General features: G+C 37.7%; 1 protein-coding gene across 1 annotated transcript in view; it reads left to right on the plus strand.

Moving 5' to 3' along the window:
- CD109 (CD109 molecule) overlaps positions 1-12,985 on the plus strand; it is an 87,891-nt gene that overhangs the window by 24,596 nt on the left and 50,310 nt on the right. Inside the window, exons 6-13 of the mRNA XM_065630899.1 lie at positions 5,774-5,813; positions 6,430-6,514; positions 8,721-8,817; positions 9,902-10,037; positions 10,916-11,025; positions 11,754-11,993; positions 12,333-12,434; positions 12,529-12,591. Of these exons, the coding sequence (XP_065486971.1) occupies positions 5,774-5,813; positions 6,430-6,514; positions 8,721-8,817; positions 9,902-10,037; positions 10,916-11,025; positions 11,754-11,993; positions 12,333-12,434; positions 12,529-12,591 (873 nt within the window). The remainder of the gene's footprint in view (positions 1-5,773; positions 5,814-6,429; positions 6,515-8,720; positions 8,818-9,901; positions 10,038-10,915; positions 11,026-11,753; positions 11,994-12,332; positions 12,435-12,528; positions 12,592-12,985) is intronic.

Genomic DNA, 12,985 nt, shown 5'->3' on the forward strand with positions numbered 1-12,985 from the left:
TTGCTAGGAACAAAAGAAAACCCAGCAGTGGCAGAGCGCAGTAACATGAGGAAACTGTAACTATGTGGCAGAGATGGAATCATTTAATAGGGGGTGATGGTTCTGTGTGGTTAGGTGAATCTCAGTGTGGAGAGACCAGCAGAATATAAGTGTCCTTAACAGAAAAGAGTAAGTGAGGTAACATGGGAAACTCCAGACCTGTCACCTGGCATGAGAAAAAAAATGACAAAGGTGATTTGGGATTCCACTGATAAAGAATTAAATTCTTGAAGGCGATTATGGATTGGGTTAATAAAGTAGATTTACTCTTTTAACAGATTTTTATAAAGGCTTTTCGTTGTGCAAAATCCTAATGAAAAAACAGCAATGCGAAGTCTGTTGAAGGAGAGTGGATTGATTTTTGGGCAATCAACACTCACCCAGGGTGTTTCTAGCATAATGACAGTCTGCAGGTGGAGCTGGGGAAGAAAGCTCCATGATGGGAGACTGCAGAAGTCCCATCTGTTGACTGTATATCAAAGGATCAAGTGAATCCATGGATTTATTGATTACAGTCTGTGACTGCTGTTACAGGTTTTAACAGGCTTTTTAGTCCAGTGGAGAAAGGCATAGTATGAATCAAGTAATAGAAATTGAAGCCAAATAAATTCTCTTTAGCATATATATGGCTTTCATCAACGAGACTCTTAATCACTGGAACCAAAAAAAAAAGAAAAGGAGTGAGGGCTTCTCTGTTACTCAGTGGTTTAGCACCAGGAATGGTCGCCTTTTTGGAAGATACATTAAAATAATGCACTTTGCTGGAGTAGCTGAATACTTGAGTGACCAAACCTGGGATAAAACCAGGTCGAGCTAGATGGTTGCTTCTGTTATTGAACTCTTTGAATTGAAAATTAAAATAGAGGAGAAAAAGAACAGCATATTTTTGATAGATAGATAGATAGGTAGATAGATAGATAACAATTGTAGGTGTTAGAGTCCAGAAAAAAATGGCTATTCTTACCATTCTTATCCTGTGGGAATAAAGCAGCAACCCCAAGCCCCACACATAGAAGCTTATGTTGTTTACTTTCAGACTCCTTTTCCTCCATCATTCATACCAGCTCTGCTTTAATTTTCAAATTCTACACTAAAAGAAATATGCAATCGGGGGATTGGACTAGATGATCTTTTGAGGTCCCTTCCAATCCCTAACATTCTGTGATTCTGTGATTATTAATGTAGCATGTGCCTACAAAGCATCTTACACTGGATAAAGGCTATCATGTGCAGAATATATTAAATAACTATTGCAGTATTCAGATTGTTATACGAGGTCTATCTATTGGGTTGTCTCACAGTCAGTTATTTTTGATGGCATATCATACTATTGGATTAATGAAACCTGCAAGAAGCATTGCAGAATAAAGGAAAAGAACTTTCCTGATGGGAAACTCTTTGATTCTCTTGGTTGCAAGTGAGCTTGCACCCTGAAGTACAGGTCATTTGGGATGGGATTCAGTTCAAGGTTTAAGACGTGTGGGTGTTTCTATGTAGGTGATGTGGTGGAGAGTTATTTGGTGTTCAGTAAAAGCTAGTGAGTGACCCGCATGATCCTGAGTGGATATTCCAAGCTATTGTCTGGATATTCCTCACTGTTCTGCAGTCCAAGGCAGGTACAGTTTTTTTTCTGTGGTATATATAAAGTTGCATAGATTCACCAGTCCCTTCCTTATAATAGAGGTCACCGAGAACTTGGATTTATTGCTAAGAGATACTTAGTATAATGTCTGGCATTTTTGACAGATATGTCCACCATCTTCAGTTGGCAAACCCAGACTGATCTCCATGTGACTTAGCTATCCTGCTGTCATGACCTGAATTTTCTGGTTAAATAGTCTCAGCCTTTCTATCTCAGGTTTCCCTCTTGTCCTTAAAGAGTGTTATTAAGTCAGTAAATAATATTTCCCTTCCAGTGGTTACAGATCAGTTCCCAAGTGCAGTGAGTTTGGACTTCTGGAAGTACTGCCTCTGAATCCTGTTTTAAATCAGGTCCTGGCTGCTTGCTGCTGCTAAACATCCTGTAGTACTTTTTAATAAGAGTTCAGGTGTTAGTACAGCTGTTCCAAGAAAACTCAAGACAGAATAATTACAGTCTGGTTCCCAAGACTCCACCTTGTATTTTAGTTGGATATCTTATATTTCCTGTTGTGGATCCTGCTGCTGAAACACTTTTAGTTGCTGAGTTAGTAGCAGTCGTCTCTGACCAGAAGTTGTTCCTAGTTATAAGGCATTTTGTGATCTAATTTATGGAAGTTGTTGTTTGGAAATTTATAATCAAATATTGAAGAGCAGTAACATTTCATGTGCAAGAAGGGCTTTCTAAACTATTTTTAAAGAGTATTATATTTTTTTTAAAGCTTCAGCTATAAAGCAACTTTCAAAATCAACTGGGGTTGATTATATACTTTGTAATTTGAAATTTTTAACTTTTGAGGTTTTATGTATGTTACAGTGTGTCCACAGTGAATTCTGTGATTTTGTGTTGCTAGGTCAGCTACATACAGATTTCACATTTGATCCATTGAGTCTGAGGTTATATAATTACTTTAAAAAAATCTCACCCTCCTTCAAAATCAGACTGTAGATAAAACCTTTGGGAATGGCTGTGTATTCAGTAGTCTGCAAATGGGCACTGACATTTAATCAGGATCTGATAGCGTTAATACTGGTGACATTGGTGGGATTCTGCTTAGTATCTGGAGACCGTACTGGTGGATTTGAACAGTTTAGAAAGTCATACAGAATTTTATTTTGGAGTTTATTTCCTGCATGTGAAAATAAAACATGAGAGTGGTCATGAAACGCTTCTGTTAATTCCATCTAGATAAAAATCTATTTAATTTATCTGCAAAGCAGAAGTGGAGGAGTGTTTCTGACACAGGCTGTGCGACGGTGCCGTAGCCACGGGAGTACAGCTGGTGCCAGCACTGCGCTTTTCAGGGCAGAGCCTTCAGACCACACCCAGAGTCTTTCCTGATGCTATAGCTGGTGACACACATAAATGTCAGAAACAAATCAGAAAATAGATCTAGACCAGATTCATTTCAGGGAATTTCAATTGTCAAAGAAGACAAAAAAAATTTGGGAGAACAATTCCTGCGATCTCAGCTGTTGGATTAGATCCAAATGACTTCAAACAGGACTGGTTCCTCACAGCAGAGCAAAATCTGGACTGTAGTTTTTAGTGATTCTTAGATGTCGGGGTCCACAGCATCTAAGGCTCAACTGCAGAATACAGTCTCAGAATACTTATATGGATCTCTTTTTGGCACTGTTTTCTTAATACTCTTGAAAACGTGCACAGAATGTAGTAGGTGTTTTGCAGTTTAAGAAATACTGATTTAGAGCAAAAGACTAATAGTCTGGAATTGTGAGTTTGTTTAAGAAGCAGGAGAAGGTATGGAAGACAAAAATGGTACTAGAACAAAGCAGCACTGGAAACAAGTGGAATAGGCATGATGTTGTTTTCCTGTCTTAAAAAACAACCCAAAACTCCCTTGGGTTGTATATGTAACTAACTCCTTGTCTCAAAAGCCGCCACTCCTGGAAACTGGTTTAACAACTTCCATTCCAAAATATTGGAACAATATTTGCCAGAGAGACAGCCCTGCCCTGAGGAACTAAAATGATATGGAGTGGTTGAAGTGCTGTTACTTGTCCTATTTCAAACCAGTTTGGCTGAAAAGTGTGTGTTAGTGGGAAATCTGGCTTGGTGTTCAAATCATCAAGATGACCTAGTAGGGTCTGTTCCTTTCCTTGCACTGTGAAGCACAGCTTTTTTTTTTTTACTTAAGGTGATGTGAAACACAATCTCATTTTCAAGGGAGATGCTTTTTCATCCTGCCAGCTGTGGTAACATTCCGTTCGTGGTTTGCTTAATGATAAGGGTGACATATATATGCTTGACATTGGAAATTAAACATGTACAGAGAACCAGACATGAGATAAATTCCCTATAGGTCATTTTCGTAAGATACCTGTTCCTAAGATTACCTGATAGTAATCAGCTGGTGTACTGCATGTTAGTGCTGTAGCATTTTGTTGTAAGGATTATGATCTGCATAAATGTTGTGAAAATAGCAGATTCTGCATGTGTCTTTTCAAACCTAGGTATATAAATATGGCAGTTATTTTGGTGATCGGTGACTCAATCATGAAATTGGTAGCAATCTCATTTTTACTTTGATAGAATTATTCTGCTAGTAGAAGTGTGAATATAGAAGTATAAGGGGATTGGTCTGAGATGCCTCGTTTGCAAAGTTGTTGATCAGGTAAGAGAGATCAGTTATAATTGTTTCCAGCTTGGATCCTGATCCTAGGGTTTTTTCCACAGTAGTTCTCAGTTTTTCATCTCTTGCCACAGGTGCTTATTCCCATCTGACATATCCTGATGCTGCCTGACAATTGGTTATTCACATTCAGTCTCCTTTGCCCCACATTTCAAACCACGTTCACTGTGATACTCCAGCACTTTGATAACTTCAGTGATGTCACTGTTCTCAGGAATAATCAAAGTAATCAGACTACTGAGGTCCACATCAACATAACCTCTTCATGCAACCTCAGCAGCGGCTGGTGATACTAACCTTTCAAAATAGCCACCCCCTAGCTGACCGTTGGCTTTCTTGATCTTTCCCCTGTTTCCCAGAAGACTTGAGGGAAGAGGCAAAATAAGCTTTCAAAAGGAGCCTCTCCCTTCCTGCTTTTTGGAAAGTGGAGACTCCTTTGGTTTCTCAGCCCATTCTTCCAGCCCAGCTGAGCTCAGATTTTCCTCTTGGAAAATCATTGCTCCCATGTAATCCCTGTGTCAAGCAGATTAACTGAGATTCAGAGCTTCAGTTTAGGCGCTGCCGGTAAGTCGCCTCATGCCCTTTCTCCGCTGACGGCAGCTTTTTGTATAATGCTGTAAAAAACCACGTGGAACTAGGGTTAAAAGTCTGCAGATAAATGATGTACATGCTTGGTCAGAATCATAGAATCACAGAATCATAGAGTCATTTAGGTTGGAAAAGGCCTTTGAGATCATCAAGTCCAACCATAAACCTAACACTGCCAAGTCCACCACTAAACCATGTCCCTAAGCACTACATCTACAAGTCTTTTAAATACCTTCAGAGATGGTGACTCAACCACTTCCCTGGGCAGCCTCTTCCAGTGCCTTTCAGTGAAGAAATTTTTTGTAATATCCAATTTAAACCTTTGCTGGTGAAACTTGAATTGATCACACTTTAGCAAAAAGAACAATTGAGCAAGACAACAAAAAGCAAAATTTACGTGGCAGACTACCATGACTTTTTTGGTCAATTGTCATTGTACTGAAGAGCAAAAATAGCTGCTGCAGTTTTAATATTTAAAGAGTGAAGAAAAACTTCAAAATTAATTGCCCAATGATGTGCCATATATGGACTGATGTACCACATCTCAAAGATATGCCAGAATATGCTTTCAGATACCCTCCTGACAAAATAAGTGAAATCAGGAAATAAGTGAAAAAATTAGAAGAACAAGAAAATAGAAGAGAACACAAGTAGCAATATATTGTATAGTTGTTTATTTCTTCCGTTGATTTTTAACTAACAAATAAACAAGATGGGAAGATATAACCCAAGAGTATCTCTGCTGAAGTAAGTATGCACTTGAATATGGGTGAGATTTGGCCTGGAAGGAATGTTAAACTTGCTAATCTAACCACAATTGTATGTATTTTCTCATATGATTTTTTTTTCAATAGGGTCAAGTTCATTATCAAAGATTTAAAGTGATGGAATATGGTAAGTGTTACTTAAGGGCATTTAGTAGTGACCAAAATTAGTAGCTGATTCTCCGTTAATTTACACTAGCTTGCCTTGGCTAGCACGAACCTTTTGAATAGTCACAGAAAGAGAGTCTGAGACTGACTCTTTGTCCTGGGAAAAACATCCTCTTATCAGCTACCCTGTTTATCTTTGGTAGTCTTAATGCCCTATTACTGTAGTGTCTGGATATCATGCAATCTTTAAATTACTTATCCTAAGCCTGTGAGATGCAGTTATTGTCTCTGTTTTTCCAGGACCACGCAGGTAATGTGTTTATCTCAAAATATTTGTGTAATGTCTGATCATGAAGCTTGCTGATGATTCTGTAAAGGCCGAATAAGCTAAACATTTTATATTTCAGCCTTACAAGCTTGTGTGCAGGCTGCTCTTATGATGCTTGTTGTTCTCCTTTCAAGAAAAAGTCTTACTCTGGGGCAGGCGTAGGGTTAGGTTAAAGATGTATCTTACCCTATATTCCTTAGGAAACTGTAGTAGTCTTTATCATATTACATGTTCTACCCTTATTCCTTAAAAAAAGAAAATTATATTCTTTCTTATGTGAATTTCACGCTTTCTGTATTTTTTGTTTTAGTTTTACCAAAATTTGATGTTACGATAACAACACCATTATACTACTCTTTGAGAGAGGAAGAAGTAGCTGGTGTTGTCACTGCAAAGTAAGTAAATAATTGATACCTCACTCATAAGAAAATTATTGTGGGTCTCTAAGTATCAAAGTGAAAATATATTTAGAATGCTAAAAAAGTGACTTCTAGTCAAAATTACTTGGTTAGCATCCATTTCTGGTTACTGGATTTTGTTGTAACAATGTTAAGTAGGTCTTCAGACTTCTAGTTAGTTTTTTTGGTGTGGTAAAGGTATTTCTAGACTGTAGCCAAGACATTTTTAGCTACCATATCGAGAAAATTTCCTGAGTCTTTTACTTAAAATGTATATTTTGAGGCATTTTCTTGTTCTTATGGCTCTTTTATGGTGCTTTCCAACTTACCACATCAAGGTCTGTAGGTAGTGTAGCTATATTTTATTAGGCTATATTTTATTGGAAAATTATGCAAACTTCTATGTGCATCCTTCTTGATCCAATTTATCCACATTGTGGATTTGAAGTCTAGGTTTCTCCTGCCTGTCAAAATACATAAGCCTGTAAATGGGTGAAGAATTAAAAACACTTGAGAAATTCAGAAGAGACTTCACTGTAAACTATTGTATAAATAATATTTTATTTTCCAGCTGAACAAATATCTAGACAAAAAATTTAGTATGCATTAATCTCAAATTGAAATTATTTTTATTTTTGGAAGATGGGAGCCAGATAGAGCTATGTAATAGATCCATTTGAGAAGACTTGAAATAAAAGGTCTTTTGTGGGTTATTTAATGCCATAAAATACATACCTTCTAAACAAGAACTCTATTTATAAATGAAAAGCAGAAATGATTGTTTAACAAGCTATTTAAATTAAATGTTTGGACTTTTGAGAAAAAACTTACTTTCCTAGGGGCAATGCAACCTGATATTATAAACCATGTAGGTTTCTCATAAGGGAGAACTTTTAAAAAAAAGTTTTCCTGATTTTTTTTTTCTCCATTCCTTTTGGAATCCATTATATGCCAATGTGAATTTGGTTTCCTAAGTCGTTTTGATCTTCTACAGGGTACTTGTCTCCTTCATTAGGTGTACTCATAAGGTGTTCAAAAGTGTACCTGTCTGCTGCAATAAATCCAGACTTGGACACCAGTGAATTGTCTGAGATTGAATCCCAGCAGTGCCAAAGTTCTACTGATACATCATAATTATTTCTAGAAGATGACTTCATTCCTGGTGATTGTTTTTACAGGCATAATCCCTCTGTATATGAAGAGTTTATATGTCTCTTACACTTGCAGATGTCATAAAACCCTTCTCATTTTAGTCTCTAGAGTATTATTAGGTTAAGTTGAGGGATGCTACCCAATGGCAGTATCATTTCAAGGTTAATAAGTACTTATTACTGTAATTAGGTCTGCTTGGAAAGACTGAGTTCAAGTGCAAGACAGTGTTGTCAGAGTTCTTCCTGTAACTATGCTATTTGATTATTCTTTCTCTCTGCTTTTCAGCTTTGATATTTCTTAAGTGGCTGCCAATCAAATCCATAATGACTTAAAGTACTTAAAGTCATCACATCTGAATGTATTAGTACTGATGGACTAGAATGATTTTGGGTTTGTGCTACCCATCCCCCTGCCTTTCTCTGTCTGAATCAGATAATGTCATGGTTTCTTTTATATATAACTCAGAAACATTTATCCTTTTTTTTTTTTTTTTTTTTTTTTAATTATTGCTCACTGATTGCAGGTTGCTAACATCATTCTAAGAAGTGAATATATTACAGTTCTCAGATTTGCCACAGCTGCAAATTATGTTTGCCATGTAATAATAACTGTGATTACTAAATAATTTGGATACAAATATATTGAGATTTCTGATTTTGTGTTAGCAGCATTTAGGAAGCAAAACACTTGCACTTCCCGCATCCCATTTTAACTCTACTGCATATTAGTTATGATGCTACATTGGTGTTCCATTGAATAACTTACTTCTAGCTTAGCTTAATATAATTTTCCTACATTGTACATCCCATAATAATACGTTTATAGAGCTCGTGTGCAGGAAAGAGCAGCGTTGAGTATCTTTTCCGGGTTTTGGTTCAGTATTGATTAACTGGTCTCAGTATTGAAAATTCCGTTTTCGAAGTACAAATGTGTTCTAACCATGTCTCTGGCCAGGGAAAAATATTTTAGTAGAAGCTTTTGCTTTGAGAGCTCTTCAGGAGCCCAAGCCCTGGAGGTGGTGCGTGGTTTGACTTTGATTGGTGTGTTTCAGGTACACGTATGGAAAGCCAGTAAAGGGAACTGTGACAGTCACTTGCCTTTCTGTCTCTTACTGGACAAACAAGAAAAATATAACAACAACAGTGGAGGTGAGTCTTCTGTTAGCAGTTTGTAGTGGTGTAGACTTTAAGTCTATGTCTCCTTTTGTAGATTCAATATGCCTGGGACCGTTCTTGAATGCTGAGTTCAGCTGGCATGTTCTATGGAGTGACTTGCATGAATAGTGTTAAAATGTCTTTAATTTCCAGAATAAAGTGTCTACGTTCAGACTGCTTGTTGGGAATGATACTTGGCCGCTGTGGTCCCTTGAACTGTGCCTGGAAGTTGTTTTGGAGAGTGCTAGTTGGCCCAGGTAGAAAAACTTTCCAGGAGCCACTGTAGCAGTGTAGGTGATGGAGGACCCGTGGCCAGGAGCGCTTCCCGGCCCCATGTGTGCCCCTGCACACTCAGCCCTGCATTACAAGGCCAGAGGAGACCACAGCAATTGTCTAGGTGGAGGTCTAGCATGGTAGAGACCAAAGCGTTTTGCCTACTAATTGCCTATAATTACATTGGAGTTACTCTAAGTGTAACCTGGAGCGTGAAATTTAAAAAGTCATGCAGTTGTGATCTGAAGACTTAAAAGTGGTGACAGATTCATGGCGTCCTTTTGCAAAATCAAACATTTTACTTTTGAGCTGTGGAGTATGTTTTAAACAGGTTCAAGTTCTGCTAAATGGTGTGCATGTTGTTTTCTGTTGGCTGACTTGAGCAGTTGGCTGATTTCTGTGCCTTCGGCGGCACTTGGCCTACAGAAATGCTGAGCTCAGGAATGTTGGGTAGAGCGTACCCCCCTCCTCAGGCAGGGACCTGCTCATTGTACTTTTCTGTAAAGCACCACTGCTCTGGCCATGTAGAAGTGGATGATTCTAGATATTAGAAAAAAAAACCCAGCCAAAAGTAACTTTCTCCATAAGGCATCGTTGACTCTAAAAAGTAATGAACTTCTACTGGGTTTAATAAAAATACTTACTGAAAGCAAAAAATAAAGTTCAGCATTCATAATTTTCTGATGTTGACATGATGTTGAACTTTTATGTGGGGAGAGCTAGAGTACTTAACCACAAAGCTGTTGTAGATGTTAAGGTGTCCTTGGCTTTACCGGCTCAACATTTTCTTTTTTCTACATTGCAGATAAATGGATCTGTGAATGTAACCTGTAACAAGCTTATGTTGCAAAACTTGAACGCTGATCAGTCGTGGCACCAAGGTGACAGTGATTACACAGAGCCAATAGAAATTATTGCGGTGGTCACTGAGTCGCTCACAGGTATGTGGATGTGTGATGTCTTCAGAGAGAAATCCAAAGAGTAGGTGGTGCTGGAAGAGCTTACTGCTATGTGGAAGGGCTTGGAGCACTAGAAAAGTATCATGTGCTGGTGGCAGTGCCAACCATCTATGTGCAAATATATTATCTGAAAAAATATATTATCTGAACAGTTGCTTGCCTAGATATTAAATGGTTTAACCAGCTGTTAACTGAGTTGAAAACAGTTCTGCGCTAAATGATTTATTAAATACCCAAGAAATATGTTCAGGTGGGGACCTGAAGTCAATAACTGATCACTTTTGATGGAAAGAGCAGGCATAAAGAATCGCTAGCATTAGCTTGAGTCTTACAAACTTAAGTTTAATCATAAACTTACCTTGTTTGTTTTTAAACCACAAAGGAGTTCTCTGGCCCCTTGTTCTCCACCATCTACCCTCTTCTAGATCAGCTGATTTTCAAACTGAACCTTCTTGTGAGTTTGTGTTCTACTGCACCTTGCATATTTAGAAAAAAATAATTTGTACAAAATTTCTGCCTGTCCCAGAAACTAGGTTGCATTACAGACGTTCTGTAGAAACCTCATCAAGATGAAGTTGATTGATTTGGGATTCATAAGTTCCTTCCTTGTGTCATTCTGACATAGTCTGTGTGGAGTAGAGCACTATGTGGTATGGCTTATTTTGTGTTGTGGAAGACAGTACCAGTACGTACAGCACCTTTGTACTGATCCTTATCTGGAAGGATGAAGAGTGATAGAAGTGGAAATGGTGAAAAAAATGACAGAATGATTTAAAAATCATGAACAGTAAATAGTATTGCTGCTAAAGGAATATGTGTGCTAAAAACATGTTGTCTAAACGCATACAATTATTCAACAGGAATCTCCCAAAATTCAAGTACCATCATATTTCCAAAGCAAAGTGACTATTTTATTGAATTTTTGGACTATTCTAGAGTTATAAAGCCTTCTCTGAACTTCATAGCTACTGTAAGTTCTTTTGTTTTATTATGATCTGTGCATAAACACATGTGACTTCTGTATTTTTGCTTAGATGCCAAAGTTTGCCTTGAATTTCTGAGTATAATTTACAGATTTGTTTTCAAATTACCTTTTTTCATGATACATATTGGCAAATACTAAACCTAGAGGCGTTTGCTCTAGAAAATACTAAAAGTGGCAGGGAATGCTGTCATGTTGGCAGGATATATTTAAGTATAGTTTGTCAGTATTCTTATGAAAGAGAAATCTTTTCAGTTTCTAGCTGATTGTTTTCCATTAGGTCCCAACCCTCCTAATAATGTTTGTATATGGAAGTGTGTATATGTATATATATATATGCACAAATATATACTTTAATGCATATATATATAATTAAGCAGCTGTTACAAAATTCAGTAAAACTTCTCAAACCATATTGATCTCAAGTGAAAGTGTCTTTTCTGCCTTCTGTCCTGTGTTTCTCATACCAGCCACAGTCCTCTCATAGAATTATTTCATGTTGCTCATGCTGTCCGTAGTCTCTCTTCAGTATTTCTACATTTAGCAGAGGTTGCATATTTCATCACTGCATTTTGCTTGGAAAGAGGAATTGACTTTACAATTCTTGAGCCTTTACTGTTTAAAAATCAAACCTAAATATATTGTTACATGTTATGTGTTGTGCATATTAGCTTTACCCTGTTTGATGGGTATTTTCTTTCTTTTTTTTTTTTTAGCTAAAGGTGTCACGTTCTGATAGCAACCAGCTGACAGCTGAAGAAAGGCAGAATCTCGTCACAGTCACTGCACAACAGTCAGACCTGCTTTTTCACCACTCTTCACTTTCTCACCTTGAGAATGAGGCAACAGAGGAGAGAAATCTGACAGTCCATGTCCTGAATTACACGGTCCCAGAAAATGGAATAATTGATATTGAGTTTCCAGTCCTGTCTGATACAAAAACTCTGAGAGTTCAGGTATTGCTGCTATGGAGCAGTGACACACCAAATTGAGCGGGGTGATCGATAATATGCTGTTCCTGCCATCTGCAACAGCTGATATGTCACCTACTGTTATTTTCCTTACCTCATATTCATGTTAGAGCTGGAAAGAAGGTGACGGATCCTGTCTAAATGTGATCTAATAATTGCACCAAGATAGCAAAGGAAAAAAAAAACCCAGATACCAAAAGCAAGCATTAAAGTGGTTCTGTACTTCTATTAAGGCTACCATGCTCCTGTACACAGTGCCATATATGGGAACATCACGCAGATTTTGCTGTTTTGTTAAGAGCTTTGTTTTGCATTGTCTCGCAGGCAGAGTTCCTCAGCAGTAGGACTGACATAGGTGTTTATGATGTGTTCAGCTCGCCCAGCCAGACTTATCTCCAGGTTAAAACAAAGAGCCAGGATATAAAGGTACAGTCTAAGACAAAACTTGCCAAGGTAAGAACCGTTCAAGTAACTCATCGTGTTTCCGTACTCATCCATATGAGTCGTATGCTTTTCCTAGGCTGGGAAGCCTTTCGAGCTAAGCATTGCAAGCAACAAGCCAGTGAGAGAGTTCCACTATCTGGTAAGTTACTGATTTTACATAAGGGGACAATCCAAGATGACTTTTACCAACTTGAGAAATACACCTGTGAGTGGAATGTGATTGAATGTTAGAGAGAATCAGCATTCTTTTTATTGTGCTTTGTGAAAGAGGTAGCCCAAAAACTTTGTAGGAAGCATTTAAAAAGTAATGGCTTGTTTTAATGGCTCAGCTACTGTACTGTATCTTACTGGACTGAAGTGTTTTTTATATATACCATCATCAGTCTCCCATCCTGTCCTTGACACGTGCCTGTCCTGTGTAGAGTCTATGCCATAATGATAATGAAAATTACAATTCTTTTGATTTCAGAGACTTTAATAGTAAACTGAATAAGGAAAACCTTAGCATGATTTAATTGTGGGCAATCACATGT

Source organism: Caloenas nicobarica, chromosome 3 (assembly GCF_036013445.1).
Source record: "Caloenas nicobarica isolate bCalNic1 chromosome 3, bCalNic1.hap1, whole genome shotgun sequence".
Lineage (NCBI taxonomy): Eukaryota > Metazoa > Chordata > Aves > Columbiformes > Columbidae > Caloenas > Caloenas nicobarica.